The 25,974-nt window shown below is 41.6% G+C and overlaps 1 protein-coding gene across 1 annotated transcript; it reads left to right on the top strand.

Moving 5' to 3' along the window:
• The first annotated feature begins 22,772 nt into the window (after positions 1–22,772).
• On the top strand, positions 22,773–25,766 carry LOC103430068 (FRIGIDA-like protein 1). The gene is made up of 3 exons (XM_008368200.4): positions 22,773–23,944; positions 24,690–24,859; positions 24,949–25,766. The coding sequence occupies exons 1-3, from the start codon at positions 22,948–22,950 to the stop codon at positions 25,507–25,509; spliced, it is 1,728 nt and encodes a 575-aa protein (XP_008366422.2). The 5' UTR covers positions 22,773–22,947; the 3' UTR covers positions 25,510–25,766.
• The last annotated feature ends 208 nt before the right edge of the window (positions 25,767–25,974 follow it).

Genomic DNA, 25,974 nt, shown 5'->3' with positions numbered 1-25,974 from the left:
AGCACTTCCCAAAGTGATAGCATTATGGATTTCAAAATCTTCCTTCAAATTTTCAATAGTTGAGTTGGAGAGTTCACTTTGCTCTTGAATTTATGCCATGAACTCCATAATCTGTCCAATTTGCTTCTCCAATTCTCCCGTCTTCTTGGCTTGATTTTGCATCTCTTTGTTTCCATTTTATACTTCCTGGTTCAAAGAGGTGAGTAACTTATTAAACATATCATTATCCAAATACGTACTTGAATTGAATTGGGTAGATTGTTGTGGTGGCTGCATAGGTCTTGAATAGAATTCCTCTTCTTGCTGCCAATACACATCTTGTTGGAATTGTTGAGGTTCTCCCCACATGTAATCTGAATAATCTCTCCAATCCAAATTGTAAGCGTTGGAAAACATGTTGTCCCCTGATTGGCTATGGCCTTGATAACCCCAAGCATCTTCATATTGAGAACATTGATGAGTTGGATATCCTTGCCCATAGGACACACCATCTGTAGGGACACTTTGCATTGTGGTCCTTTCGGCATATTGTGACAATTGAGAAGTAAGTTTTGCCAATTGAGCTTGAATGGTAGCAAAATCCATGTATTACTTCTCTAGTACTTGAAATCAAGGAAACAAAACTAAATCAGATATCATAAGTAAAAATAAAAGACACAAATAGAAACAAAGTCAGTAACTAAAACAAAAAAAAATGAAAAAGAAACAACGGGGGATTAGCAAAGTTGCTAATCCTCGGCAACGGTGCCAAATATTTGGATGCGATGAAAGTTAAGCACTCAAATTAAACCCTCTTGTTGTCAAATTGTAGTATAAATGCAAGTAGGGATTGTTCTAAACCGGGGATTAGGAGGGCTTGCTAAAACCTCTAAACTGACTTAAAAACATATAAACAAAGTTAAAAACACTAAACTAGACTCAAAGAACTTAAAACAAACTCAAAGGACTCAAAACAAGGTAAAAACGCTCAAATCTGCCTAAAAACACAAACTGGGCAGATTTGGACTCTAACACACTTTTAGGACACCTAAAAACACAAATCAAAACAGATTTTGACTAATAAAACACTTTAAAGTAAAAGGGGTTTTGGTTTTGACAAATTTGAAAACAAAATAAGTAAATTAAAGAACTAATGAAATCTGCATGAATTTGAGTAAATTGAATGGATGAGAGGCTAGCTAGGAGGTTCTTCTCCACACATGACATACTTGCACATAAACCAATTTTTAGTTGTTCTTTCGATCAATCATGAAACTCAACACCCCAGGTTAATTAAGTCCGCTTAAATTAGCCTTCAAGTTCTCCTTAAGTTATTGAATTGGATGGGAAAGCGCATACAACAATTCAAGCATTCTTCAAAAGTTCTTTACATGAACAGCACAATAAAGATACAATCAAAGATCATTAAGCATTATGAAAACTATAAGTATTGACGAGGCATTCTTTACTATGATGAGCATGAAACTCCTGCCAAGAATTTATTTAATGCGATCGTTTATAAGCGACCTCCACTGCTTGTAAATATAAGTTTGTAACTATTAGGTGAAACTCCCTTATACTCTAGCATCATATTCATGCATGCAAACTAAGTGTCCACTCTTAATAAACATACACGAATAAGTTATCAATCAAGCAATTAAACAAATTGAATTAACAACTTATGAAATCACAACTGAAGGTAATCAAATCATATTGCAAGCATGAACAAGGTATCGAATTCCCCCCTAGCCAAGGGGGGTTTAGTTCTTCATACTCACAAAGCAAAGATAAACAAATTTAGACATTGAAAACAAAAGAATGAAAACACCTAAAAATGCTCCAACAATCCAACTTGAATGGCAAGCACGTCCAAGGGTTCTCCTTCTTCTCTTTGTTACGGCACAAGGTGTGGTTTGATGGATGAGTGGTAAATTATGGTGGTGGATGGATATAGGTGAGTTATGGTGAAGGGTGGATAGGTGGATTGTGTTCTATTTTTGGTTGGATGAGTGCCACGACAAGGGAATGGAATTGTATGTGTTTGTGGGATGTGGGAATATATGGATGAATGTAAGGTCTTTTTGAATGGGTCTCTAGTTATGGTGAAGGGTGGATGTATTTATAGGCTAGGGAGATGAGTGTATGGAGTTGTAATGAGTGGATGTAATGGGTGTAGTGGGTGAGTGTTGTTGGGTGGTTGAAATGAGTGGATGTAGTGGTAGGTGAATGGATGTGTTGGGTGAAATGAGTGGATGTAGTGGTAAGCAAGGAACAAAATGCCGATAATATCGGCGATATATCACCGATATTATCGGTTTTTAAGGGTACCGATATTTTTGTAACTATCCAAATGGTTTTCGTGATAATATCGCAATATTTCCAAAATTATCGCGATAGATTTAGAATTGGGCACTCGGAGAAGAACACCGGAGCTTCTACAGCTCCGGCCGATTGTAAAACAAGACCCTAGACTTCGATCTAGGTATGAAAATGAAATAGAAGACGAGATGAACGTTTTTATATATTCCGTTTGCCGTGAAACGGTCGGAGGTGTTCGAAAACTTCGTCGACACCCACGACCTCGCCGAAGATGGGTGTGCCTATTCCCTAGCCGATTTCGTCCGAAAAACCTTGCAAAAACACGATTTTGAACTTAAATTTCACATATAAGGAGAGGGGGAGGGAGAAAGACGAGGTTGCTGATGATGATGATGGGTGTGCGTGTGTGTATGTGGGTATCGGACCCTTGGTGCAGAGACGAGAAGGAGAGGGAGAAAGACGAGGTTGCTGATGATGATGATGATGGGTGTGCGTGTTTGTATGTGGGTCTCGGACCTTCGGTGCAGAGAGAAATGAGAGAGACGGCGCCGACGAGGGAGAAGCAGAAGGCAATGTGGGTCTCTGTGCGTGTGTGTGGGAGAATGATCGAGAGACCTTGGGTCTCTGTGCGTGTGTGTGGGAGATCTGTGTGTGCGGGAGAATGGAAAAGGGGGAGAAGGGAGCTCAGAGAAGACTCAGAAGAGAGAAGGTTCGAGAAAGAGAGACTGTATGCGTGTGAAGTGAATGTGCGTGTGTGGTGGCATGTCTCTGTGTGTGTGTGGTTGGGTTATCTTATCTGACTCACCTGACTGATTTTACAATAACTTTTGGCAATTTCAGACCATGGACAACAAATAATAGTGCTTTCATAATGAAACCATGTGCCACTGTGAGTCCGTGATATTCTTTCACATTCAAAACAGTGAGCCATTGTCTGTTATATTCTTTCACCTTATTAGAGGTGGAGTATCAGAGGCATTCAGAGCATTTTCGTTTCTTCTTCTTCCCTTACCATTTTCAAAGCCATTCCAGATCCATTCCAAAGCTTGAACACAAAGGGTTCCATATTTAAGGTAAGTTTACAAACTTATATTTATATTATTGTAATTTATACAACAACAAATAAATTTGTGTGGACTCGTATGTTAATTTTTTTAAGTAATTAATACTTGCATGTTAATTTTTGTAAGTAATTAAGTAATGTTAACAATTACATGTTAATTTTTTTAAGTAATTAAGTAATGTTGTATAATTATTCCCTAGGATAATTTTAATATGTTTAATGTTATTTATTATTTTATTAATATTAGGTTTTATTATCAAATTGGATTATTATTCATTAATATTAGGTTTTTTTATTATCAAATTGGATTATTATTCATTAAATTGGATTATTCATTAAATTGGATTATTATCAATTTGGATTATTCATTGAATTGGATTATTATTAAATTGGATTATTATTCATTATTATTTAGGTTCTCTTATATAACCGTCATCACTACTATATTTTTTGGCCAAAAAATAATTGTCTAATTTTCATGAAAAATAAATATAGGTACATTTAAGATGTCCAGTGGAGTTACTAAACGTGATCCAGCTTGGGAACATAGAGACCCAATAGACGGAAACAAACATGGCACAATTTGCAAATATTGTGGTCGAGTAATGAAGAGTGGCGGAGTGACACGACTTAAGTACCATCTTAGTGGATTAGATCCAGCAAAAAATGTCCAATGATGCGATAATGGATAAAAAAATAAAAAACAGCAGAAGGAAAAGATAACACATGGAATGGAAAATATTCGAGCTAGGCTACGAGGAGAAGTCATTGGCCAAGCGGTTGACAGTGACGATGATGACGATGAGGACGAATGTGATGATGACATGGGACCTGAAGAACGACGCAGTTTGAAACAAGCATTACGTGCCTCCAAATAGTCAGCATGGGAAAGAGAACACCTTCATAAAATTCCTAATAGAGCATAAGGTTCCAGGACAAGTGGTGGTGCACAAATGAGACGGGGAGCAGTCTTAGAGAATCACAACCAACACCACCAATAGCCCCAAGTTTATATAAGTCATCCAAAGCACGTCAAAAGAGTGTTTGGAGTTATTTCACTGGAGGTAATGTGAAGGAGGGAAGGGGGCGTCTAATTAGCAAGTTCTTTATCTATGAAAATGTCCCTGCTGAGAAAGCATCATCACAGCATTTCAAAAATATGGTAGTGGGATGTCAACAGGCCGGTGTTGGAGTACAACCTCCCACTCCCTATGAGATAAGAAACAAATTTTTGGATATGGAGTATAAAGACATTGGCGAGTATGTTAACAAGTTGAGGTCAAAGTGGGAAACTAATGGTTGCACAATCATATGTGACAAATGGACTGGCCCGACCAGATTGTCTATCATAAACTTCATGGTATACTCCAAGGGAAAGACAATTTTTTTGAAGTCTGTTGATGCTTCAGACCATATAAAGAACTACAAGTATATTTACAAATTATTGAGTGATGTAATCATGGAGGTGGCAGAGCATAATGTTGTCCAAGTCATGACCGACAACGGTTCTGCATTTGTCAAAGCTGGAAAAAAGTTAATGAAGCATCATAATGTGTTTTGGACATCATGTGCAGTACATTGTATTGATCTCATGTTTGAGGCAATGGGGAAGAGAGAGAATGTTGCTACTGTGGTAAAAAGAGCTATAACGATCACAAATTATATTTACAATCACAGTTGGTTGTTGGCAAAGATGCGTGAATTATGCAAAGGAGAAATTATTTGTCCAGCTACCACTCGATTCGCCACCAACTATATTGCATTAGACAGCCTACTTAAGAAGAAAGCAGGGTTGAAGCAACTATTCACTAGTGACGATTGGGCCAACCACAATTTGAGCCGCTCAAATGCAGGTCGTATGGTGGAAAGTATAGTGCTTGATCATGCTTTTTGGACTCAATCAGAACATGTGTGCCAAGTGTTTGAACCTCTTTACAAAGTTTTACGGATCATTGACACAGAAGTGTATCCTACTATGGGGGCAGTATATGAGTTGATGCGTGTAGTGAAGGATGAATTGGAAAGAAAACATGGTGCAAGGTGGGTCATAAAGATAATTGAAGACCGATGGTATAAAACATTATACCACGATTTGCATGCAGCAGGTATAAATTATGTCATAATTTGCAATTCATTTCTTTAGTTGCATAAGTATTATTTCTCTTATTAGAGTATGTGTTTCTTTGAACAGCATATTATTTGAATCCTCGATACCAATATAAACCCGGTGTTGGAGATGATGGTACCCTTATACGTGCTGTACATAATGTATACTCTAAATTAGACCCTGCATCACCAGCAGTTAGCCAATTTGGAAATGAGGTACACAATTACTTAAATTATAATAATTACTTTGTTGGATTAAACTAACACGATTTATTGAATTCAGCTAACATGGTTTAAAGATGCAAGAAGAACTTTTGAAGAACCAACATCAATTGCTGCTCGAACAACAATGTCTCCTAGTGAGTGTAAACATATTTCACTATAAGTTTATAATAGAATTTGTTGGAGTTATTAGGCTTATCAACATTGCTTTTCATTGTAGCTGAATGGTAAATCATGTATGAGACCGATGCACCAACTGTGAGAAAGTTAGCAATCAAAGTACTATCACAAACAGCTTCCTCATCTGCTAGTGAAAGAAATTGGAGCACATTTGCACTCATACACACAAAGCAAAGAAATAGGTTGGCTCATAGTAGGTTGGAAAAATTAGTTTATTGCTACTACAACATGAAGCTTCAAATTCGAGATAAGGAAGCAGAAATAGATCATGTCGACCGTGGTGACCCACTAGATGTGTTTGATATTGTTGGTAAAGATGATGATACAGAGGGTAACCAACTTTATCAATGGATTAGACCTCTTCATTTAGATGATGATGAAGGCAACCCAGCTCCCAAAGTTGCTGAAGAAGCACATAATGAAGGGATAAATGTAGAAAGAGTATTAGAGGAGGAGGTAGGATCTAGCAGCGTTGACTCTTTGGAAGAACTTTTGCGCCCAAGACCAAGAAACACTGGAATTCCATCTTCTTCCAATCCTACACAACCACAACATCGTGCTGATACTAATGATAGCTCTAGTACAAGATCAGGATACTCACCTACCACCGGAGGTGTGAATGATGAAGGATATAGTGGAGCTGGAGGTAGTGGTGGTGGATATAGAAACTATGTTGGACCACCTCTCGGATTTATGAGCCCCTTCACTAGTGAGGCAAACTTCACGCATGCAACACAAGATGATGACCATGGCAGTAGGCGGGCAGGACCAGGAATTGGTGCCATAGGGAAGGACTATACTCGTAAAGAAAGAGACAAGGGGATTTTGTCAAGTCAAGAAAATGACTCGTTATCTAGAACTTCGGACTATGTTGGAGTGGGAAATAGTAACTATGGTAATACTCATAACCAACCATTTCCCTACCCTTCATATCCCATTCCTGTTGGAATGGAATCGAGCGACTCATGGAAACAATCCGAGACTCAATCTTCAAATGATTTTGCTTATGGACAACGTCAACCAATCTCGGATCCATATGGGTGGCATGTTAACAATTACATGCAAAACTATTTTGGAGATTTATCATTTGATAACTACTCTTCACAATACACTCATTCTACACATAGAGATGATAAAGATAGTGAAAAATTTGAACCTCATAGGAACTCTATGTGGTACTAAGTCACTCATGTATCTTACCATGCAATGTATAAAGTGTAAAATATTGCACTAATTCATTATATATAAATGATTATGGTGTGTTTAGATTTCTTTCATTAATTACTACATATTTTCTACACTCACAATGTTTGTCAGCTCGTTATATAATCAACTTGATAATGTTAAATCCATCATGCAATGCATTTCCTTCCAAATTTTTGTGATAAACTAATAGATAATTGACTAAATAAACATCCTGCAAAGTTTCAATAAAAATTTCCAAGTTTTTCTTACAATTTTCGTGGTTTCCATGTAATTTTTATCGATATCGATATTATCCCGATATTTCCATCGATATTTCCGTGTTTTCAGACTACCGATATTACCGATATTTAATACCTTAGTGGTAGGTGAATGTGTTGGGTGGAATGAGTGGATGTAGTGGTAGGTGAATGGATGTGTTGGGTGAAATGAGTGGATGTAATGGTAGGTGAATGTGTTGGGTGGTTGTAATGACTGGATGTAGTGGTAGGTGAATGTGTTGGGTGAAATGAGTGTGCTAAAATGGTTATTTATAAGGAGAGGATGATGCACAAACTTCAAATTTTGTCCATTCCTTTTGCTTCAAGCATATGCTATCCATTCCATGCCCAAAAATGCTCCAAAATGCTCTAAAATGCACTTCTTTGCCACATTAACCCTTTGGACCTACAAACACACGAAAATAGCTTAAAATACTAAAATAACTATGAACTAACAACATAAATGCCAAGAAACAAGCTAACTAAGTCGCATAAATATGATCCTATCAGCCTTAACCAAAGGTGTTAATTGTTTTGTACGTGCAATTTTGTCCAAGATCAAGGAGGAAGAAATTTGCATCCATAAATTGGTGCTTTCATTGAGAGATAAGTCCCACACTCGTAGAAGACTCTCGCATCCAAGAAAATTCAACAAGTGAAAATTCAAATATTCAAGAGATGGGACCATGCCGATCCAGGCTAAATGTGACAATAAGTGGAGCAGCACCACCACCACAAGTTTCCACCACGGGAACCACCGTAGTGGCCACCCGCGACGAGGTCTATGGTGTCACCACCACTGCCTGAGCCGTGCCATCCAAGGCCTATGGCACCAAAGTCATGGCCCAAGCCATGTCACTCCAAGCCCAACGCGTTGCCAAGCCTAGCCCTAGCCTTGCACCCATATGCGCCACATGCCGAGCAACCCACTTCTGTGGCCCAGCCTGCTCCCGCCAAGCAGCCTACTCTCGTGGCCCAACCTGCTCCCGCAGCCTAGTCTGCTCCCGTGGCCTTCCAAGCAGCCCAAATCGATCCAAGATTAGTTCAACGGTACCGGCTCTAAATTTTCGAACCAACGATCATACTAGGAGCATTTTCACCATATTTTTTCTACAGATTTGACATTTCCCAACTCAAATCTCGCTCCCAGAGTCTACCACACTTCCACTGCTCAAGGAGACGCATTCCTTCCAAGTTATTCCAACCCAAATGGAGAATAACACTTGTCTCGACAAGTCATAGAGTTGACGAGTGCCCTCGCACAGCGGACGACCTTGGTGAACTAGCTCTTGCAGCGCATCGAGATGCAACGTGCCCCAGACGAGGTGGCCGGAAGTAGGACAAGGGCAGACAAAGAATCTCTCCAGCAGTGTCCCGACAAGCAGCCACTCGACCAGCCACGAACTAAGCGTTTAGGCAGTGTACACTCCCGATTAGGCCCACGAGATAGCATATACTCCCGTCTTAGCTTCTGGATGAGCGTGCACTCTTGACAAGGCCCACAGACGAGCATACATTCACTGATAGAGTCACACTCTGATAGTCAACATGAGCAACCTTCGAGGTGAAATGTTCATTCGTGGCTAAGCTCGCAAGGAGCATCATCCACCTCACATCGAAGTAGGTAACACGACGGACGGAGAGAAGTAATCGCTCAATCCAGCCCAAGTTCAACCAGCAGCTTGCTAAGAACTCGCTCGCCTGCTAGGAACACACCACAAGCACCGCATCTGCAGCATAGACGAGTAAAACACATGGAATAGCAACTTAGACTAGCAAGTCACGACTGGAGGCAGCCAAGAGCTCCGCTACCCCAACAAAGGTAAATTCATGAAGAAGTATAAATACTCTTAACCAAACGATTGCATAATTTCCAACGTAACAAAGTCACCGACGAGGCACTACGAATGAACATGGCCAACATAAACAGGTCACCCTTCACAGACGAGATCGAGCAGGTAGAGCCTTCACGCGAGTTCAGCATGCCATATTTCACATCTTTCAAAGGGGATGAAGACCCGTAAAGACACTTAAAGCACTACCGAAGAGTAATGATCCTCTATCAAAACAACGACGATCTCATGAGCAAGATATTCACCACCACTCTACAAGGCGAGGCGCAAGATTGGTTCTACACCCCTGCCGTCACAATCCATCCGGAGTTTCGATGAACATTCTTTAGTTTTCACGAAAGAATATTCATCTTATCGCTTGATAAAAAAGAAGTTCGACCATTTGTTCAACATCAAGAAAAACCCAAATGAGTCGCTTCGCTACTATATGAAGAGTTTCAAAACAGAGAAGGCAAGGATAGTCGGATGCAACGACTCAATAGCTAGAGCATCCTTTCAAAAAAGACTTCCAGCAGACCACCCGTTATTCGAAAAATTAATCATGAAAGAAACTATAACTCTGGCAGACTCTTTCGCTCTGGCAGAGAAGCATGCACTTTGGGACGAGGCTCGCCAATGCACATTCAATGACTTGAAGAAGTACCCGACATCACCTCCCTACTATCCAAACTAAAAGCAGCGGATGACTTATTTGCATGTTTAACGGTATCTAAAGCAGCAATAAGCTCTACCATCATGCGAGAAGAGTTGGGGGCCCGACTACCTGTGTTCCACAGTTCAAAAGCTCTACTCGATGCTATCAGAAATTCAAAAGTTAACTTTTGCGATAGTTGTTACAACCTGGAAGCTTAAGTTTTACCTTCAAACGCATGCACTCATTCTCATGGCGTACTATTCTGCCCAATCCAGACACACGATGATAAAAGCGTAGACCCTGGCAGATGCAAAGTTTTCTGGCAAACGCAACAACTCGGCCTAAAAGACATGTTAAGGGTAGACGAACACTAGAAGGACATACTCGGAAGTAAGTTTTGTCATTGTCACCCCAAAAGATTCTACATAGGAGCAATATGTACCGGCAGTTGAGCACTATTTCCTGCTACATGTCACACGGCCTCAGTCGACCCTTACTTCATAATTCAATTCTAGAGTGGCCCAATACCAGCAGTTGAGCATCTCCTACTGTGTGTAACATGGCCCCAGCTTCATAGCTCCCTACCACGCATTAATGACACAACAGAGAGGCCCAACAACGCCCTGGAGGTAGTCGAGCACACCCTAGCCGCATCTGCTCCACCCAATGGAGACTTCTAGCATTTGCATGTCCACAGCGCATCCAACTACAAAGGTTCGAGAGCAGGCGTAGTCCTTGTCACCCAAACGGTTCGATGCCTGAGCAGGCGATCACTCTAGGCTTCAAAGCATCCAACAACGAAGCAGAATACGAGACCTTACTAGCAGGCCTCCGAATGGCAAAAGACTTGGCGGTGAAAAAGCTCACAATTCATTCTGATTCCCAGCTAATCACTAGCCAGACTGCTTGAGGCATTTCAAACTTACACCATCACTCAAGTTCCACATGCAGACAACGCTCACGTGGACGCACTAGCCGGCCTAGGCTCCACCCTCGACCACTAACTACTCAAACGCTCTATTCCGGTGGAGTATCTAGGTGAGCCAAGCATAAAAGCGAAGCCAGCAACCGAGGTGTCACAGGTTAGTACAACTCCAAACGGACAAGATTCCATTGTAGACTACCTAGTCAATGGCATATTCCCCACGAAAAGATTAGAGTCTAGGAAGCTCCAAATCAAGGCAGCACACTACTACATGTGGAATGACATTCTCATCTGAAAATCTTATACCATACCACATCTCCGCTGCCTAGCGCCTCCCTATGACTTGAAGGTTCTAAGCTCAATCCAAGAAGGCGTTTGTGGAAATCACTCCAGAGGTTGATCCTTAGCACATAAGGCTTTTAACGCAGGCTACTACTGGCCTACCATGCACCGAGATGCTAAGACGTTAGTACATAAGTGCAACCGTTGCCAACGCTACAAGCCTGTACCATCACTGTTTGCCAACGAGCTATACCTGTAGACGAATCCTTAGCCATTCATGTAGTAAGCAATCAACTTGGTAAAACCTATGCCGCCTGCTACTGGGGGCAGAGGCATGATGATCATGGTAACCGATTACTTCACCAAATGGGTATAAGCAGAGCCCAAGACGACCACGACTCAGACAGACATTGAGCACTTCATATGGAGGAACATTATTTGCCGATTTGGCATCCCTCAGACCATCGTCACTAACAACGGCCCGCAATTCGTGGGCTAAGATGTGGCGAAGTTCTTACAAAAGTATGGCATCAAGTAGCACATGTCCATGCCAAGATATCCTCAAGGCAGTAGGCGGGCCGAAGCATCCAACAAGAGGATCCTCGATTGCCTCAAGAAATCCCTCACCAATAAGAAGGGAAAATGGCCAGACGAACTCCCCGAATGTTTATGGGCATATCGCACCACCAAAAGATGAGCAACCGGTGAGACTCATTTCTCTTTGGCATTTGGCTCAGAAGCAATCATTCGTCCTAATGTCATCAAGCCAAGTATCACCGCTCTACTACCAAGCATTGAGAATAATAGTAAGGAGATGGCTACAAGCTTAGATCTGGCAGAGGAAAAGCGCGAGCAAACCATCACCTGCATCGCAGCCTAGCTCCTTTCCAGCTACAACAATAGGGCAAAGATCCCGTAGCTTTAGCTCGAAGATTTAGTCCTAAGAAAAGCCTTTATCACTGCCCGTAGAGAAGGCTCCAAAAAGATGGATCCTATCTGGGAAGGTCCATACAAGATCAACAAAGTAGGCAGCAAAAGTAATTACACCCTCACCACAATGAAACAATAAAAAGATAGAAAAACAGATGAGCACCTACAATCTGAGGAAGTACCATGTGTGACCTCCCGCTACATCAAAGCCCGAAGACTTAAGCAGCTCGATGGGCACCACCTCACAAGCCGAGGACTATCTAGTTGTTATCCAGTTCCTACCTTATAGCTAAATTCTCGTTCATTTCACTCATTTTTCAATGAGGAATTCAGAAGTAATCACAACTTGGCTCAGATGCATACTTACAACAACTGATCACTCATGCACTTCAAAAAAAGACCGCGGCCTTCTTAGGGACTCATCACAAACATTGCGCCCCCAAGGGACCAACCATGCTCTCCAGTGCGAGAGGGTAAACTAATTGCTCTCCAGTGCGAGAGGGTAAATCAATTTCCTGACACCCACATGGGTCAGCTCTCCAAGACGAGAGGATAAATTCTACACTCCAAATATCTAGACGTGTATGAGCATGGTTGCCCTAGTATAACTAGATGCACGATGGCTTGTGCTGGGATCCTTAGAAGTAGCCCCAATGTTCTTTTTCAAGGTTTAGCTAACTAAAGGATTTTGGGTCTCTTGGCCTAATCCACTGTGAGCCGGGCCCTAAAGACGGAGGGAGCACATTAAGCAGTACGCCCTACAGACGGCTGCCCTGGAACCCTAAAGCTGCTACCGAGTGCATTAAAGTAGCTTATGGTTTCCAGAAAACTGCCTACGGCTTGCCCTTTGAGCAGTAAAACCACACTAGACTTATACAACCGCACATTCTTGTGAAAGGTTAAACAAGCTAGCATGCATATATGAAGCTTTATCCACTGCCGACATGCTACGTAGTTGATAAGTTTCACCTCTGCCAAGTGCAGAACAACTTACACCAAGTCCTAAAGTGTTGTGATACTTGCTACGCAACCTACGGAATTGGAGAAAGCCAAGGTTAAACCCTAAAGTGGTTACGCGGACTTGTCTACTTCTGTAAGTAAGGCATCCGGTTGCCAACCCTATGGCTAATAACTTTACAAAGTTCTACACCAACACCTACGACTGCATAAGCTACGTGAGACTGTCTGCTTATAGAAAAATAGCACGCCTACCACTAGTCTATAAAGTCTAAAGGTTAGGGCATGAACAAAAGAAGTGAAGATGAAGAAAAGTAAATGAAGCATGTTTATAAACAACTAGCAAAGGCCGAAGAAGTTCAAGCAAAACAAGAGCTACAAGGAAAAACAAAGAAAATCCTAAAGGCTACCTAGAAGACTATACTTCAGCAGCTTGGACATCCCACCACTATTCGGTCGCCACACCTTTAGCAACTGCGATGCTCTTAGCAGTGGCATCATCCAGCGCTTCACCCCCGTCTGCCCCAACCTAGGCATCAACTTCTCCAACTACTTCACCAATGGAAGCCTCAAAAGTAAAAACAAGCAAGTCTTCCAAAGAAATAGAGAAGGTCTCGAAACCTCAAGCCCATCATTCTCACCCTTCAGCTGTTCATCCTCCTCGAGCAAACCAACACGAACGCGCTGCAACTCATTCACTTCCTTCTTCAGACTTTCATTGATCTTTAGTACACCTTGAAGTTCTAACACTTGGGCTTCAAGCCTATCGACAATTCTCTTGAAATGGATCACTTGATTATAAGAAGCAATCAACTCTTCATCCTTTGCATAAACAACACGAAGCTCAAAAACTGCAAACTCAAAATCTTGAATATGAGGTATGTAACATACAATCTCCTTCTTTGCACTTTCATACTTAACTTGGATCGCGTCAAGCTTAGTCTTCAAGATAACAATATCTTAGCGAATGGTCTCAAGCTGCAGAGAAATAGGGGCAGAAATATTAGACCCCTTCAAAGCAACGAGCTCAGAATCCAACCTTTTAATCTCATCGGCAGAGGAATAAGCTTCAGCTGCCATATTCCTCGCTACCTCCTTAGCAACCTTGCTATATTTGCATCATAGGAAGCAGAGAAGTCATTCTACATTGGGTCGTATGCTTCGCAAAGGAACTTGGGCAAACAAACCTTTCTAAACGCCATCAACAAACTTGGCACAAGCATCATCTGGTTTCAAGAGCACACAGATCTCAGCAGCCTCCCCAGAAACAGGCTTAGTGGATTTCTCACAACTGTCTACGCGAGCAGTGTCCTCCTTCCCAATAAGCGGACCCTCACAAGCAGCGGAGGAAGTCTTCAGTTTTCTCAACCAACATCTCTTAAGCAGGCCGGGAAGATCTCTTTTTTCCACCTTCATTCATAATAGGCTCCACGACAGCGTTCAGACGAGCCAATGCATCCGCCTCGATCCTTTTTACCTTCTGTCTCGAAAGCAGCCCACATTTCTCCCAGCGAAGAGAACTAAGCAGCCAACATCATTCATGGTACTTAGCAGGGGAGCTCAACCCATATCGGCTTTTCCCTTCTTTTTTTTCTCTCGGACCAGCAGGCAAGAGGCATGCCCAACATTCTAGTAGCCCATGAGGCCCGCGACCTTTTCATTTCTCTCAATCGCCAGCCTAGCCCGCGTCAGAACCAAGAGCCCAAATGACAAGAATCATGTGACTTGACTAGCACTAGGCCCCATCACCTAAGTCTGCGGCCCCAGCCGCGCAAGCTGCCATTGGCACGGGCAAGATGTAGAAGATTGCTAGAGGAGGGGGAACAAATATCCTCTAAGCTATCTCTCTCTTGTAGGGTAGAATAAATTGCTCTCCAAAGTTGATTTAATAACCCACTTAAGGTGGGCTTAAATAGGTTTTGAGAGAAATTTATTTCCCTTTCCTAGAAGGATCTAATTTCCTATTAAAGAGGGAATCAACATCAAAATAGGAAACAATCTTATGTTTCCTCAAGCAAGAAGATCTCTACACCTGCTGCCCTTTTCTACGAGTAGCCCAATAGGTGTGAGGGCATTTGTGGAGCCAAAAATAATCACAAGGCGACCGTGGATTTTTGGATAAAAAGACAAAATTATCCTCGAGGCATACCGAGATTCCTACGTGCAAGCAGCATGCAATCATCACTCAACCAAGTCAAAAATGCCCAAAAAATAGGTAAACAATTCAAAATCTATATCATCCATCCTCATCCAATCCTTTCCACAAGGTAACTCCCCAAATCTTCCCTATTTTATTATATTGATTAGCTAATCAATTAGGTAATTATTCTATTAATTAGCTAATTGATTAGATAATTATTCCATAACTCCCAAATTATTTCTTTCAAATTATGTTAATTAGTCAATTAATGAATTTCAAAGAACTTAGCGAAGAAGGCTTTGGTGTATTTAACACAATACGTTGAAATGAAGGAAAACTTATTTATTGATATCCCCGATAAGCTACAAATATGTACATATACATGAGTCAAAATAAACAAACAAGATGGAGCCTTCACAAAGGTTGCTTAGGAGAAGTCTCAGCAGTCGGTAGAGCCCCAGAAAGAGAAGGCATCGGAGGGGGATCATTCGGAGCCTCAGTACTGGACAGAACCCTAGAAGGATGAGGCATCAGAGGTTGATCATTTGGAGCTTCATTACGCGGTACAGCCCCAGAAGACGAAGGCAATAAATGCCTTTGGAACAAACCCACAAATCTCTGATGATCAAGTAAAACCTGACCATCAGTTTCCTTCATCTGGTCAAGCTTCCTCTTCATGTTTGTAGCATAGTCATGTGCGAGCCGGTGCAACTGTTTATTCTCATGCTTGAGCCCTCTAATCTCCTGTTTGAGACTCATCACTTCGGCCGCCAATGATTCAACTTGGCGGGTTCGAGCAAATAGGCGTTGGGCCATATTAGACACAGAACCTGCACACTGAACACTGAGAGCCAGTGAATCCTTAACAGCTAACTCATCAGACCGTTTGGAAAGTAGTATGTTATCTTTGGGAGTGAGAAGGTTCCTGGCCACCACCGCAGCGGTCATATCATTCTTCATCATGGAATCCCCAACGGTAAGAGGACCAGTAGGGGAGACGAAGGATGGGCGCCATATGTTGTCTGGAGAAGGCGGGGCTGCCTCTTCAACAAGGTTCAAGTCAAAACGACGGTCGGAGGGGCCAGACATTTTCAAAGGTATTGAAGAGAGAAGAGGTCGGACAAATCAAGATCTTAGAAGTGCAAGAATGGAGCTTCTACTGGTGGAGATTCAAGTGTGATTTGGAACTTAATGCCAGCCCCTATAAAAAGCTGCACTCGACGGAGCTTCAGACATCGAAGAGGCGCCTGCTCAGAAATCGAAGAGGCGTTTGCTTTCTCAAAAGCTGGGCTGCTTAGAGACCACGAGGGTTGATCTCATAAATCGAAGAGGTGTTTGCTTTCTCAAAAGTTGGGCTGCTCAAAGACCACGAAAGCCGATCTCAGAAATCGAAGAGGCGCTCGCTTCCTCAAAAGCTGGGCTCCTCAGAGACCACGAGGGCCGATCTCAGAAATCGAAGAGGCACCTACTTTTCCAGCCTTGTCAGCACCTGTCACACGCACACTCAGCTTTGCAGAAATTATGGGTATTCTGTCGAAGACTTCTGAGGAAGTAGAAAACACATGAATCTTACTGTCCAATCACCCACTTCCCACACGCAGCAATAGCTCATGGGTACCACAGATAACTTTGCCAAAGTTCTCTGCCAAAGTTGAGCACGTGAAGCTTGCAGCTCCCACTACATCGCTCTGACCAAGAAGGGTAAAAGAATAGCAAAGAAACAGCACTAACAAAGTTTAGACCCATAAATTTTGAAGGTCTAGCTACCATATTATTACCTACAAGGGTAAAGGAACAGTACCACTGTTGGATAATTGGAAAGTCCCTGTGTGTCAACCTCTGTGCCTCGTGGCAAGGTAGACTAGCAAACATGCCCAACCTTTACTCACATTCGAGAAAACACTCCCAATAAGATTGCTTGCTCCAAAATCGAAGAGGCACCGTCCTCCGAATCTCGAGAGCCAGACTCCCAACATGACTACTTTCTCAAAAATCGAAGAGAGGGTAAAGGAACAGTACCATTGCTGGATAATTGGAAAGTCCCTGTGTGTCAACCTCCGTGCTTCGTGGCAAGGTAGACTAGCAAACATGCCCAACCTTTACTCACATTCGAGAAAACACTCCCAACAAGATTGCTTGCTCCAAAATCGAAGAGGCACCGCCCTCCGAATCTCGAGAGCCAGACTCCCAACATGATTACTTTCTCAAAAATCGAAGAGACACTGCTTCCCGAATCTCGAGAGCCAGACCCCCAGCATGATTGCTTTCTCAAAAATCGAAGAGGCATCGTTCTCCGAATCAATCGAAGAGGCGCTCGCTTTCTCAAAAGCTGGGCTGCTCAGAGACCACAAGGGCCGACCTCAGAAATCAAAGAGGCACCTTCTTTTCTAGCCTTGTCAGCACCTGTCACACGCACACTCAGCTTTGCGGAAATTATGGGCATTCTATCGAAGACTTCTGGTGAAGTAGAAAGCACATGAATCTTACTGTTCAATCACCCACTTCCCACACGCAACAATAGCTCATGGGTACCACAGATAACTTTGTCAAAGTCTCTGCCAAAGTTGAGCACGTGAAGCTTGCAGCTCCCACTACATCGCTCTGACCAAGAAAGGTAAAAGAATAGCAAAGAAACAGCACTAACAAAGTTTAGACACATAAATTTTGAAGGTCTAGCTACCATATTATTACCCACAAGGGTAAAGGAACAGTACCACTGCTGGATAATTGGAAAGTCCCTGTGTGTCAACCTCCGTGCTTCGTGGCAAGGTAGACTAGCAAACATGCCCAACCTTTACTCACATCCGAGAAAACACTCCCAACAAGATTGCTTACTCCAAAATCGAAGAGGCACCGCCTTCCGAATCTCGAGAGCCAGACTCCCAACATGATTACTTTCTCAAAAATCGAAGAGACACTGCTCCCCGAATCTCGAGAGCCAGACCCCCACCATGATTGCTTTCTCAAAAATCGAAGAAGCATCGTTCTCCGAATCTCGAGGGCCAGATACCACATACCACTTTTTCAAAGTGCTCTGACAGAGTTAAAACATGTGAAGCTGGCAGCTCCCACTACCGTGCTATGACCAAGCAGGGTAAAGGAATAGCATTACTACTTGTCGTTAGGGAGACTCCTATATATGTCGACCTTCATCCCCAACGGACATGCAGACCTGCAAAAATGCTCAACCCTTCCTCATATCTGAGAGGGCACTCCCAACGAAGCCTTTCGAAATATTCAGCTTTCTTTCCCCCCGATAATACCTCTGCAAACAAGCTATACTAGAGCAAGAATATCTCATATCATCAGGGTTAAAAGCAAGAGTATCCCATATCATGCTTTTTCCCTGTCTTTTCCTTTGGCCTTGTTTTTACCTGCAAGACAAGGAGAAAGAGAGCAATCAGTCAACACTTGAAATCAAGCTCCCAGCCAGGAACTGACAGCCTGGAACCCCTTACCTGATTACTTACCTGGCATTGCTCTCGAGTACTCATCTTCAACATCTTATGTTGCCAGGGAAGATACCGCATCTGCTTGAGGAACAGATAGGGCAAGTGCGAAGGATACAAGGAAGCATGTGGAGACTAGCGTAACAGCACACGTGCCGATCCATCCATTACTCTGTCAAAAGCAAAAGTATCCCATATCAGCAGGGTCGAACGTACTCTAGATTTGATGGACTTGTTTTGACCCTCAAATTCTTCAGTCGGCCTTATACTCTGGAGGAAACCAGAAAACCCTCCAGCTCAGTTCAAGAATAAGCCTGTGGAAAGTTACTTCTTCAAAAGCAAAAGTATCCCATATCATCTCTTCTCATTTTTCTTCTCTTTATCCTTCATGCTGCTGCAAGATGGGGAGAAGGTGAACAATCAGCCGGAGCTCTGATTGCTTACCTTGTCTGTCACCTCTTTCAGCAAATCCCCTAGCTCGGCGACTTGGGGGACTCCTACTACATGGTTTGTATCGCGCTTGACCAAGCCTGAAACTACAAGTAAGCTTCAAGTGAAATTGATACATTACCTTGTGCATCTCCACCAGTTAAAGATACCACCCCTGGATGGAGGAAGAGTACTTCCAGAGAAGCTGCCACATCTACCTATGAGACAGATAAGGCAAGTCGATACCACACTCCGATACTTAGAAGTTTCGTGATTACGAGATCATTCTCCCACAACATTTCCTAATGTCATTTGTACTCTAATGTCATTTGTACTAAATCATTCACTTGTACTCACTAAAGGAGAGCTTGAACCTATGTACTTGTGTAAACCCTTCACAATTAATAAGAACTCTTCTATTCCGTGGACGTAGCCAATCTGGGTGAACCACGTACATCTTGTGTTTGCTTTCCTATCTCTATCCATTTATATACTTATCCACACTAATGACCGGAGCAATTTAGCGAAGATCACAAAAAGCGACCGTTTTCGCTACCTAGGATCTATCTTACAAGAGAACGGATAATTAGATGGAGATCTCAACCATAGAATACGAGCTGGATGGATGAAGTGTAAGAGTGCATCCAGCATGTTGTGTGACCGTCGTAGGCCACTGAAGCTCAAGGGAAAATTTTATAAGACGGCAATAAGGCCAGCGATGTTGTATGGCACAGAATGTCGGGCGGTGAAACATCAACACGTACACAAAATGGGTGTAGCAGAGATGAGGATGCTTCGTGGGATGTGTGGGCACACGAGAAAGGATAAGATTGAGAATGAGGATATCCGAGGTAAAGTAGGAGTAGCCGAAATTGAAGGAAAGATGAGAGAAAATCGGTTCCGGTGATTTGGACATGTGCAAAGAAGGCCGACTGACGCTCCGGTTCGAAGATGTGACTACGGGACAGAGGTTCAGGGCCGAAGGGGTAGAGGAAGACCTAGGAAAACTTTGGAAGAGACTCTAAGAAAAGGCTTAGAGTACTTGGATCTAACGGAGGACATGACACGAAACCGAGCGCAATGGCGTTCTAGGATTCATATAGCCGACCCCACTTAGTGGGAAAAGGCTTTGTTGTTGTTGTTGTTGTTGTTGTAGTCAATTAATGAATTTATTACCTAATTAATCTATTAATGGCTAATTAACCATAAATTACACGAAAAAAATACCCCAAATGGCCGGTCCCTATTCTCCTAATAGGGCCAGTTATATCCCTATAAATAGCTCTCCATTCTCTCCATAAACTACTCCCAACTCTCTTGCTAAAATTCTCAAACACTTTCTCTCTAAATTCTAACTTTGGCATTGGAGGTTCTTCGGCCAAAGTCCCCCCCCCATTAATCGTGGGCGCGTGAGGCTTTTGGCCTTAACCAAAGATGTTAATTGTTTTGTAGGTGCAATTTTGTCCAAGATCAAGGAGGAAGAAATTTGCATCCACACTTGTGATGTAGGTTGATTGTAAAAATTAAAAATAAAATTTATAAATGGGGTTTAAAGCAGGAGGAAGAACAAGAAATATAAAAAAAATAAATAAAAAGAATAATCAAAGAGATAATTAGGAAAAAATTAATTTTTATAATAAATCTTATCATTGAGGAGATAATTATTGATAATAAAATAATTAAATTTAAAGAATTAGACATATTTTAATAAATGGACTATTTCTACTATTGACTAAAAAAATTGGATTTATCAAGTTTTCCTTAAGATTTATCATTATTAGTACATAACTTTGAGAGTGTGTTTGTTTGGGTTCACTAGCATTCACTGGTTTGGACTACACTGAAAATTACTGTAGTCCCGTGTTTGGTAATCACAGGGACTAGTTTTAGTGGGACTAAAAGGCATTCGCCTCGACTAGAGACCTCGTTAGAGGTTCTTAGCGAAGCTCCCCAAAATGCAATGGACTGCTAAGCCTTTCCATCGTCTGCTTCGTCTGTTTGCTGCCTCATCGTAATCAACGATCTGGACGTCAAATCTTCCACTTCTTTCCTGCATGGATCTTCTTCTCTCTCCCTGCTCTATCTCCTTACCACCCACCTCAAAATCCCAAGATTGGATTAGCACCCACCGATGGGTCGATTCGATCCAAGGCCCAGACCAATGCCAGTGCCACCCCACTCCTTTTTCCAAGGTCATCTCCCGTTCTCTTTGTCTATGTCTTGACGATGGCTACCACCGCCATAGCACCGCATCAGCTCACTCAGAAGGAGGTTGAATTCAGATGATGTTGGCCGCGAAGTTCATCTGGGCACGAAAAACTGATATTTTCAGATGGAAAGATGTAATGCCATATATCCCCAATCTTCCTCAGATTTGCTTATTTTTTTGGTAATATAATATGAATTTCAGATTTTTGAATATGTTTTGTTTGGTTTAATGGTGTTTGCAATAGTGGGTCTTTCTAATTTAAGCTGAAATTATAGAAAGCACCATTTTCTGGGTTTGTATATATATGTGTGTGTGTGTGTGTGTGTGTGTGTACACATATACTTACATGCACACATGTATGTATATGTTTTTGCTAGATCTGGCTTTTGTATTATTTGTTCTTGTTGGTATATTTCCTTATTCGCAAAACCCACATTGATTCTTTTGTCTAAATTTGATTTTTTTTTTCTTTTTTTTGGGTTGCTTTATTGTGGATGGGTTTTTGTTTAAATGTGAAACTAATTATCAATTGTTGGTTCTGAAATCTCAAGAATTTTGCAATTTCTAATATGGTAGATGGCACTGAATTGCTAGAAGAAGAAAGGAGTTTGGATTAAATACGATATTTGAGTGACACCAACATACTTTGAAGTTTTGAACAGGGAGAGATGAAATAAGTTGAAGCAAATACAATATTTTGTAACATATCATGGGTTTTTATTTTATTTTTTGTTATCCTGCTTCTTAGGCCCAAACTGCACCAAATGTTTCACTAAGTTAGTTCAACTTAGTCTAATCTAAGGCAGTCCAACTTAATCTTTGAAGCTAATCCAGTCCGAAATAGTTCCGTGCAACAAACGCATCATAAGTACGTAGTGCTTGAATATATAAGATATGCTCCTTCCACATCATCCAACTTAAAATATAAAATTAAAAAATTAAAAAAAAAAAAAACATTCCACTTCTGGTGGTAATGTGCAAGTGACATTTGCTATATTCAGTAATGTAGGATCATCATTCACTTGAAAGAATGATAAAAAATCATTTGCATTCTCTTCAAGTAATAATGTAGAGTCAATAAGAGTATATAAAAACACTCCTTACTTTAAACATTATGTTACTTGATCATGTCAAATAAATGATCGCTATATTTTACTGCTATAGCACAACTTATGGACAAGAACAAAAATACATTTCAATCCTACAAGGATCTTTATTCTATTCTCAAGTGTAGATATAAGATCATGACATCTATTTGAATGTCGTCTTTAAAGATTGTGAAAAGAACATTATTTTTTTGTTTCTGATAACGTATTATAGAGTCGAGAATTTCTAGTGCAAAAACAACATTAGAATTATATTCTAAATTTTTTAAATTCATAACTTCTGGTTTAGTGTACAAATCTATGTTTAAAGAACATAGGTTCTAATATCAAAACTTTTGGGTTTAAAACTAATAACGTCTTATAAAATATTTTAGGGTTTAGGGTTATAAAACTAATAAGAAATTGTGGGGGGATATGAGAAGGAGAGTAAAATATTTTTTTTAATTCGTGTATATATATTGTCAAAATTCGTGTATATTTCATCTTTGATAAACACTTATCTATAGGCATTGATAAACACTTAATTACTAAATATAATAATTAGGCATTGATTACAAAACAATAAGATAGGAGGTTGGGGAGTAACGGTGGTCGTCCACACTCCATCCCTATTTACAACAAAAGGGGATTCTTACCATTCTGCATTGGGAATTTTCCCAGGCGGGGGGGTTATTGCAACTCAATTTCGCGTTCACGAAGCAATGGCGACGACGACTGCGGAAACAATCTCAGCGGCCATGGAACTGATTGACACGAAGAAACAGAACCTAAAGAAGGCCTTCGACGAGCTCCAATCCCACTCCGCCGTCCTCTCCTCCTTCAATCTCTCTTGGTCCGACCTCGATTCCCACTTCACCTCCATCCAAACCTCCCTCACCCAAAAATTCCACCTCCTCCAATCCCTCCAGTCACAGTCCTCCACAAACCCTTCTTCTCCTTCATGTCAGATACCACAAGACCCCTCTCCTTCGTCGAATTTACCGACCCAGGTAGCAAAAGACCCGTCTTTGCCGTCGCTCGGGTCGACCCAGATGGCGGAAGACCCCAAATCATCGATCCAGATGCCAAAGTACCTGCCTTGTTCGTCAATTTTGTCGACCCAGATTGCAAAAGACCCTTCTTCCTCATCAAACCCCCCGAGCCAGAACGTGGTTGAAACAGATATCAATTGTGAAGTGGATGTTGTGCCTCCTCGGCCCGAATTGGTGGCGTTCTGTGAGAGAATGGATGCGATGGGGTTGAGGAATTATATGAATGAGTCGGTGAATAACCGAAACACAATTCGGGGTGAGCTCCTGGAGGCAATTCGGTGTGCCAAGGACCCTGCTGCCATGGTTCTGAATGCAATGGAGGGGTTCTATTGCGCAAATGGGAGAAATAAGGGCGATAAGGACCCACAATTATTTGGTGTGAGGAGGAGTGCTGTGCTGTTGTTGGAAGTGTTAATGGGAATTTCTCCGAATGTAGGATCGGAAGTGAGGGAGAGAGCCAAGAAGTTAGCATTAGAGTGGAAAGGGAAGTTGAGTATGGATGGCGAAAACCCGTTCGAGGCGTTGGGATTCTTGCATTTGGTTGCAGCTTATGGACTGCAGGCCGAATTCAAGACGGATGAGCTTGTTGATCATTTTGTTATAGTTGCGCGGTATAGGCAAGCTGTTGAGTTATGCCGGAAAATTGGTTTGGGGGATAAGCTTCCAGGTAAAGTTTTGTTTTAGTGGAAACATTTGTATACTAAGTTGATGTTTATTTCATTTAGTTAGTAATCGATATCAATTCATATAGTTAGTGTTATCCAATGTTGATTGCCATACCTGATCTTTTATACATGCCACATGTCTTTTGGTTTAGTATAAAAAAGGCTTCTTTGATGTTTCAGTCACAGAATTCGTAATAGTACTAGTTTTCATGGGAAAAATGAATCCTTGAGTTGATTGTTAATCATGAACATAATGTAGTTTATGCAGCATGGTAAATAAGTTAAAAATTTAGTTTTTGGTTATCAAGACTTGTTTGATACTTATCAGAGAATGATTCAATTGTGGGAACCGAATCCTCTATGAGTAAACTTCAGAAAGAGAGGTGTAAGAAGTATGAATAGATGCAGAGTGTTTGCATGGTCTCACTACTTAGTTATTAAGGCCTAATGGAAGGTCCTACACATAAGCTGAAGGTCATTGCACTGGGGGAGAGCTAGTGATCCAGTTTTTCTCAATATGAAAACACTTCACATGTGCTAAATGTTGAGGAGGTGTGTCAATCTAAGAGAGAGCTCTATCATAAATGTACAAGCAGGGTACTGTCCCTCTGAGGCCATCTTATGCCGGGATCAGTATTTGCCTTTTTTGTTTGGCTATTTTAATTCTCTATTGCACACGTTAAAGTTTTGTTTCCCTTAGGGTAGATTCTGATTTTTAACTGTATTAGTTTGGTTTTGTGTTAGCAGATCTGATTCAGAAACTTGTGAGTAAGGGAAAACATCTTTTGGCTGTCAAATTCATTTCTGAATTTGGTCTGACCAATAAGTTCCCACCAGTTCCCATCTTAAAATCCTACATCAAAGAGTCCAAAAAGCTTGCTAAGAAAGTATGCAAGGATGGAACTCGCCAGTCAATGGTATTTTCACCATTCTCTCATATGTTACCTAATAGCTGTCAAAATCTAATGGTTCATCTGCACATACTTCATAACAATTTTTTCTGCAGAATGAAGCCACAGCGAAAGAATCCGGTGCTTTGAAATCAGTAATCAAGGTTATTGAAGACCTCAAGCTCGAATCTGAGTATCCACCTGCTTTTCTTCAAAAGCGTCTGGAGCAGCTGGAGAAGGAGAAGGCAGACAGTAAACGCAATGCTGTGGCTTCTGCTGCCAAGCCTCTGCAACTGCGGCAGCAACAGAAACAGCAGACAGTAAAGGAGCCGGCAAAGAAACTGAAGCAGCAGCTGTATGGAAACAAGCGTCCTAGAATGACCGCTCCAGATGGATCTGCAGCAGTCTCAATTAATGTTAATGACGCAGGTTTGTTGCGAGCCTATTCCTTGTCTGGCATTGCTCCTGCTCCTCCAGCTGCCACTTATGCGGGTTCATCAGCTGGGCTGTATGGTTTTTCAGGAGGCCAGATGGGTTTTCCTGGGCATCCAGCCCCTACTAGTACCCACTTATCCTTGTCTGAACAGTATGTTCCGTCAGGTTATTATAACCAGCCAACTACCTATGGTGGATATGGTGCACCCCCCAAATATCATCCATCTTACTACCCTCAGTAGTGATTGCTACTCTGTGTTGACGTAGTATACTTTTGGATGGTATATGACAAATTTTTAGTTTTTTTTATTTCCGCAATGCTGGTGATCAGAAAAGCATGTCTGCTTCTTTGTTTACCATGATTGTAGCACAGCAAACAAACTTGAACAAGCTTCTTGCTGTCCAGAATATTGTCTTATCCACTAATTTTCTGGACATTTGGGAAGTAATCCGCTGAAAAGTAGTATAACTTTGTTTTAATATCGTTTTTTAGCACTCATTCTTGTGGGCGTAGTCTACTTCTAGGACTTATTGATCCATTTTTCTTTCCCATAGAAAATATTTCATAAAAAGAGAACAAGATCCTCATGCTTTAACTGTTTTAGGATTTTGCTCTCTGTGTTGCTGTTTAATTAGGGCAAGCAGTACTCTGCCTTTCTCCACTGGATTTTGCTGTGCATTCCCGGATCCCCTATTCTTGTCCCAGA

The sequence above is a fragment of the Malus domestica genome, chromosome 11 (genome assembly GCF_042453785.1).
Source record: "Malus domestica chromosome 11, GDT2T_hap1".
In the NCBI taxonomy this organism is placed as follows: Eukaryota; Viridiplantae; Streptophyta; class Magnoliopsida; order Rosales; family Rosaceae; genus Malus; species Malus domestica.
Note: the sequence above shows the minus strand (reverse complement) of the source record. Positions and strands in the feature narration are given on the sequence as shown.